Here is a 6,930-nt window from a genome sequence, read left to right on the forward strand (position 1 = left end):
GCTGCCCAATATCCTAGTATCTGCCTGGTACCACTTAGCACTGTTGTAATTATATAATTATTTGTGTAATTTTTATTGACCTCTGTCACTTCCATTACATTATAAACATTTTGGGATAGGGATGGTGGCCTGATACATAGTAGGTTTTCAATGAACATTTGTTGAATAAATGTCCGAATGACTGAATGTTGAGGATTGAGTTCAAGGGAACACTGGGTGTAGAAATTAGTAGAAACTCAGCCAAGAGTTTTAGGTGTCAGAGAGTTATCGGTTAATTTTATGTCAATAAAATTAAATAAAATTAAAGTTATTGGGAGGATGGATTTCAGCAAGGGTACTGATGCTGTACCTGGAGAACCAGTAGGGAATGGCCTTGTTAACTCAAGTGTGTTGCAGAATAGGCAGCAGTGATGTTTTAGAAAGGATACTGATAATTTCGAAAGAGAGGATGTAAGTTTGAAGTTTATCAAAATTATGTGGTTTTTGGGAAATGGGTGGGAACCTGTCTTTTATCTATAAATGGAGCTACAAATCCCTACTTCCTGGGGTTGTTGTGGGAATCCAGTGAGTCAACAGATGTGACAGTCCCCAGCATAGTCCCTGATACATAGTAGATGCTTAATAAATGACTTGATTCTGAATCAGAAACCTAGGAGTAGAAGCAAGATGAAACTAAGAGGGGAAAGGAGATTGCTCAGTTAAGCTAGACAAAACTGAGTTCAATTATGCAGTATGTATGGTTTGGGTTCTGAGACACATCACCTTCAGGGCAAAACTAATGGATGATTTGAAAGTCAGTGGCAGAGGGGAAGGAAGGGGTATACAAGGTAGTGTTGCCACTTCAAGGCTCCAGTCCATCCTCTTGGGTGGTGGCAGTAGATGAAACCAGAATTGACCCCTGGGAGCCTTGTCCCTTGTTTGGAAAGACCCTAGCACTTTGTCACAATTACACACTGGTGATGAGGATATGGATATTATGAGTATTTGGGCACACAGCAGGTCTTCAGTTGCCTTCTATTAACATACAGTAAAGGCTTTGGAAACCAATAATTATGCCAGAAAACTCAGGAAAGAACCATGGCCTGAGGACTGTAGGGTCATCCGGTTTTCCCTGATATTCATGTCCCTTTCAGGTGGAGGTAGGACCAAGGACGATGGCTGCTGCTCATGATTTGGAGATGGAGGATGTGAATATGAATATGGGTAGAGACATAGAAGAAGAGCTGGAGGAAGAGAAGGAAATGAAAGAGGATGGAAAAGGTAAAGATCCCTTCAAGAATAAAAAGGTCCACAGGATTGTCTCAAAGTGGATGCTTCCCGAAAATGTCCGAAGAACATACTTGGAGAGAGCTAACTGCCTCCCACCTCCAGTGTTCATCATCTCCATTAGCATTGCTGAGGTAAACATGCTCGGTGGTGGGCACTAGTGTGAGTACCATTGGGAAACTGCAAATGAACTGGGGTTTAGCTCAGATCTAGGTAAGAGACGGGAAAATGTGTAAGAAGAGAGCTCGAGGGTGGCAAGTACAGCATGCATGTAATTTAACCTCATCCTCTGCAGAGTTCTCTCTCCAGGTTTTTCCTATTTTCCCAGTTATTTTTAGTCAAAGGTTAAGCGTTATTTTTCAAACAAGTCCCCCACCCGGCAGTGACTATAACTTCAGCGGCTTCATTTCATTTTAGCTGGTGGGGGTTTTGGAAACCAAATATTCTTGAGACTGCAAATTGGTTTGATTTCGTGAACTGACTTAGATTGGCTGGTGAGCTATATGTTTACAAGAGTTATTGGCTGCCTCCAAAACTTAGTGGGGAAAAAATAGGATCCTCTAATGATGTCTACAATGGGCAGCATGAGTGTGTTTTCAGACTCAGATCTAGTCAGTCCTCTTGTTTTCCCAAAGAGAGTACAAGGCCGGGAGATGTGGAATAACTTGCTCCAGGTCACATACATAGTGATTGAGCCAGGACTGGGCTTCTCCTGAACCTCATTAAACTTACCTTTTTTTTCCCCACACCATGAAGTCTCGTAAAGAAATTGGCAGAGGACTTCAAGGGCATTTGGAAGTCCTTAATGTAATCCTCTTAATTCCCACCAATGCCTCAACTTCCTTATCAGGGATTGTGTTGGTCAGGGTTCTTTAGAAGAAACAGAACCAATAGGATGTGTTTATACGTACATATCTATCTATCATCTATCTATCTATCTATCTATCTATCTATCTATCTATCTCTATCTATCTATCTATCTATCTATCTATCTATTTACCTATCTATCATCTATCTATCTACACATATATTGAGAGAGAGGTATTAATTTAAAGAATTGGCTCATGCCATTGTGGAAGCTTGGCAAGTTCAAAATCTACAGGTTGGGCAGGCAGACTGGAGACCTACGGGATAAGAGTTGCAGCTGGGATTTGAAGGCAGTCTGCTGGCAAAATTCCCTTTTCCTCAGAGGGCATCAGTCTTTGTTCTATTATGGCCTTCAACTGATTGGATAAGGCTCACCCATATTAAGGAGGGTAATCAAAGTCTACGGATTTAAACATTAATCTTCTCTAAAAATACCTTCTGAGTATTGTGGTCTAGCCCAGTCAACACATAAAATGAACTATCACTGGGATCTAGCCTCTTATGGCTCAGATAAAGATAAGACTAACGTGTAAAGATTCCTGGGAGAAGCTTTTGTCAAGGCTGTTTTGATTAGAGAGGCATAGCTCTAAGTTTTCTCAAGGGGTTTTATTGTGAGACAACCTGCAATTAGGAAGCCATAAGAATTCTTTCTGCTTTTTTCAGCATTCTATCTAGTGTTCTCCTTTTAGCCACATGTCCACATCATGTGTCTGTGGTGGCGGTGGACAAGAATGGGATATGGTCACATGGTACACAACATGATGGCTTAGACAATGAGTGCTATGGACAAGGCAGTTTTCCACAGAAAGATTATGGGGCAGGTGCTGAGATACCTGCCTGTCACAGCAAGAGCAGCTTTTTTACTAAAAATTATTTTCAAAACATTTTTTATTTAGAATAATTTTAGCTTGATAGAAAAGTTACAAAGATTGTACAGAGAGTTCCCATGCACCCTTCACACAGCTTCTCCCACTGTTAATATCTTACATTTCCATAGTACATTTGTCAAAACTAAGAAACTTGCGTTGGTATATTACTATTGAGTAAACTCCAGACTTTGTTCGGATAATTACCAATTTTTCCATTAATATCCTCTTTCTGTCCCTCCTGTACCCTCCAATGCAGGATGTCACATTGCATTAAGTGCCATGCCTTCCCAGTCTCTTCTAATCTGTGACAGTTTCTCAATTTGTCTTTGTTTTTCATGACTTTGCTAGTCTTGAGTAGTACTGGCCAGGTATCCTGTAGAATATAGGATTTGTCTGATGTTTTTCTCATGATAAGACTGGAGGTATGGATTTGGGGGAAGAACACCAAAGAGGTGAAATGCCCTTCTCTTTACATTCACATCGCATCAGGGAGTAAAGGACATTCCACCTGATATCCCTGATGACATTAGCCTTCATCACTTGGTTTAGGTTGTGTTTGCCAGGTTTCTCAACTGTAAAGTTACTATATTTCCCTTGCCCTGCGCTATTCTTTGGAAGCCAGCAGTGACTTAATTTCATAGTAAGTTGTAAATGAAAGACCAAATGGTGGAGGCAAGAATGATGAGCGCAGTGGGTATTTAAGAGGAAAAAGAGGTTAAGAAAGAGTCTTTGCAGTTTGGGCTAGGGCTGCTCCTAATTTCTTAAGGAAGTAGGATATGACCACAATTATATGGTCAAATATATGGCAGGGAAATGTAATTTCTGTCATCTTCTGAACACATGCTACGAAGTGTCCCACTTGACAGCTAACCATTTGAAACAAAGGTAGTGCCCAATGGGCTTTAGGAGGGCCTCTCTGCAGAAGGTGTGGTTAATATCCATGTCTGTCCCTCCCTGTCAGCTGGCAGTGTTTATTTACTATGCTGTGTGGAAGCCTCAGAAACAGTGGATCACCTTGGACACAGGCATCTTGGAAAGTCCATTTATCTACAATCCTACGAAGAGGGAGGAAGCCTGGAGATTTATCTCATACATGCTGGTACATGCTGGGTAAGGAATGACAGTTAAGTCACTGATGTTAGAAGGGACTATCAGTAATTGTAATCCTTAACATTTGTTCAGTGCTTTACCATTGATAAGGTTCTTTCATGTCTATATCTTGTTTGAGCCTCACAGCAACCCTAGAGGCAGGTGTAACTCTCGCCGTTTTATGTCTGAGGCTTAAGGGGTGTAGTTACTTGCTCCTTGTCACACTGCTAAGTTGCAGAGAGCTAGGACCTCACCCCATTAGTGCTGACTCCAAGTCCAGTGTACCTTACATTGCATTATAACTGCCTAATACTAGTATTTACATAGAGATATTAATGAGAAAAGATCAAATCATTACCAAATCAAAAACATGTCCCCTGGTTGTCTGACATTGTTAAATGTTTCCTTTAAGAGATGAAACATCACTCCCCACTCTCTCTGCCCCATCACACACTTAAAAAAATTAATTCATGAACATTTTGGTGAATGTATAATACTATTATCCATCTAAAATAATACAAACAATAGGAGATGCAGTGTCTGCCTTTTACTTTTGCTTATAGTTCTTAAATGCTAATAGCCTTTTATGACCTTGCTCAGAATCCATGATTCATCATGTCCACTGCAGACGATGGACAACTTGCTGCTGGCCCCACCTCTGTGGTGGACTTCTGGAGTTTCAGATGAGGCCAACTTTATGTGACCTAGCCAGCCCTGAACCTTGAAGGATGACTGTAGCCTGTGGCTAAATAGCATTCTATGGCAGGATGCGGGGCTCAGAGGCTTGACAAGTCAGGGACAAAATTGCCCAGTTTTTGTGGACACTTCCACACTTTGGTTTTCCATTTAACAAGTATGTTCTAAGCAACTGTGGCTCCTGCACTCAAAGAATTTAAAATTGTAAGGGGGGAACAGTTAACTAATAATGCAAGGCAGTATAATATTATAATATACAGTAGTTACTTAATCTCTTTGTGCCTCAGTTTCCACATCTGTAAAATGGGGTAACAGTACCTACCTCATAGGGTTGCTGTGATTAAATCAGACAATGATTATAACATAATTTTCACATAATTGACACACGTTAAGGCACTCAAAAAGAATATGCAAGGCTGTGTAGGACATGTCACATATGGGGTTGCATAAATTAGGAATGTTTTTCGATGCAAGTAATGAAAAAAATCTAACAGGCTTAAACAAATGAAGGCCAATTTTTTCCCGTGTAAGCAGCACACAGGTAGGTGGTTCGTTCACCAGTTTAATGAAGCCAGGACTCTAGGTCCTGTGCTGGAACCCCGGCTTTTCCCTTGGCCTTTCTTTCATGGTTGCAAGTTGGCTGCTGTGATGCAGCTAACCCTACCAAAGAGAGGTTAGGAAAGTATTAGCTCTTCCAGCCTCAGTAGAGGAGGTAGAGAAGGGATAAAAAAATAGATGTTGGATTAGCTACGGTAACATGAACAGAAAGAGAGAAAGATCAGAATGGGGATAGCTTCACAGATGACATGAATTTATGTTAGACCTTAAAGGGTGAATAAAATTTGGATGAAAAAATTAGTTATTTCTATTTCAGGTATTTGATAGGATCTTATCTCTCTGCTACTTCTACTCTGGATGTTTAGCAGCAGAAAGAGTGCTTGGGGTGATTCTTTGGGATTTTTGTGCTATTGGTCACCTCATCTTCGAGCTGTTTCCAGAGGACAGGATGGGATGGATGACTTTCTTTGACCTCGTTCGCTATCACAAAGTGCGCATAGTTCCAAATCCCCTTTATGCTTGAGGTCTCCATAAGACTAGTATAACTGTCCTTGCTAGACTATTCTTTGATGAATTACGTTACCTCTCCTATATCTGTGAAGATGGCTTGGACAGAGAGTTGTGGCTGGGTGCGCACATGGCCATAAGGGTAAGTAATCTGTTCTGCCAGGTATGCCCAGGGAACCTCTTTAGTGATCTGCTGGATATTTGTTAAGTAAATGATAACGTAAAACAATACAAAATCTGCTGCATTTTGTGGAAGATCCAACAACTACTTTGTTTTTTAACTTTTTGGTTTAACCTGAAATCTCTTAAAAAAAAAAAAAAAAGCATTGTGCTACATAGCCACTAAATTGAGGATTACTCTAATGGGAGAATTTATCATATTACATTCAGAGATTCTCCAGAGATCCTTGTGGAGTGTGACAAGCAAAATAATATGAATTTTATTTTAAAATATTTTTACCTATTTAAAAACTATAATAAAAAACACTTGTACTCCAATATGTTATATGCCAAATTGTAGTACATGAGAGATTCCATCTTTAGCTAGTGTTTCTAGGTAATTTTCTTTTATTCTCACAAACTTTTTTTAAAAACTGGAAATGAGGTTTCTCTTGCCATCTCTGTTTTATTATAGAACATTCTGAGACTATAAGAGAAGTTGTTTAAAAATCTATTGAAATGTAAACTCAGTATGAGTGAATTGGCATTCTCTCAATACTATGCAACTGAAACAAAATCAGATGCTAAGGCTGACATAAAATGGCAATTGTTCTCTAAGCCTAATTTCAAGTTTACATTCCTTAAGCCAGTCTCATTGCTCTCTGTTTGACGTTATCAGTAATTATTATTAAACAGAAATTGTGAAATAAATGTATGCTTCTAAAATACCTTTTTATCGGTTTTCCATATTGAAGCTCCATGTAAAATTTTATTAAAAAAAAAAAAAAGTCTTGCTAAAAAATTTAGAAAATGGAATTCAAGTTAAGCAAGTCTTTAACTAGAAACAACACTTCAATGCCTATTGCTCCCCTAAGGAAATAGCTGCCTGGGTTAGAATATTTGACAACTGTATTTGTCT

At 39.4% G+C, this 6,930-nt stretch overlaps 1 protein-coding gene across 1 annotated transcript in view; it reads left to right on the forward strand.

Annotated features, from left to right (window-relative positions):
* RHBDL2 (rhomboid like 2) overlaps positions 1-6,930 on the forward strand; it is a 38,714-nt gene that overhangs the window by 15,466 nt on the left and 16,318 nt on the right. The window contains exons 3-5 of the mRNA XM_015598785.2: positions 1,134-1,400; positions 3,964-4,112; positions 5,904-5,994. Coding sequence (XP_015454271.1) covers positions 1,134-1,400; positions 3,964-4,112; positions 5,904-5,994 — 507 coding nt within the window. The remainder of the gene's footprint in view (positions 1-1,133; positions 1,401-3,963; positions 4,113-5,903; positions 5,995-6,930) is intronic.

Source organism: Pteropus alecto, unplaced genomic scaffold, assembly GCF_000325575.1.
Source record: "Pteropus alecto unplaced genomic scaffold, ASM32557v1 scaffold39, whole genome shotgun sequence".
Taxonomy (NCBI): domain Eukaryota; kingdom Metazoa; phylum Chordata; class Mammalia; order Chiroptera; family Pteropodidae; genus Pteropus; species Pteropus alecto.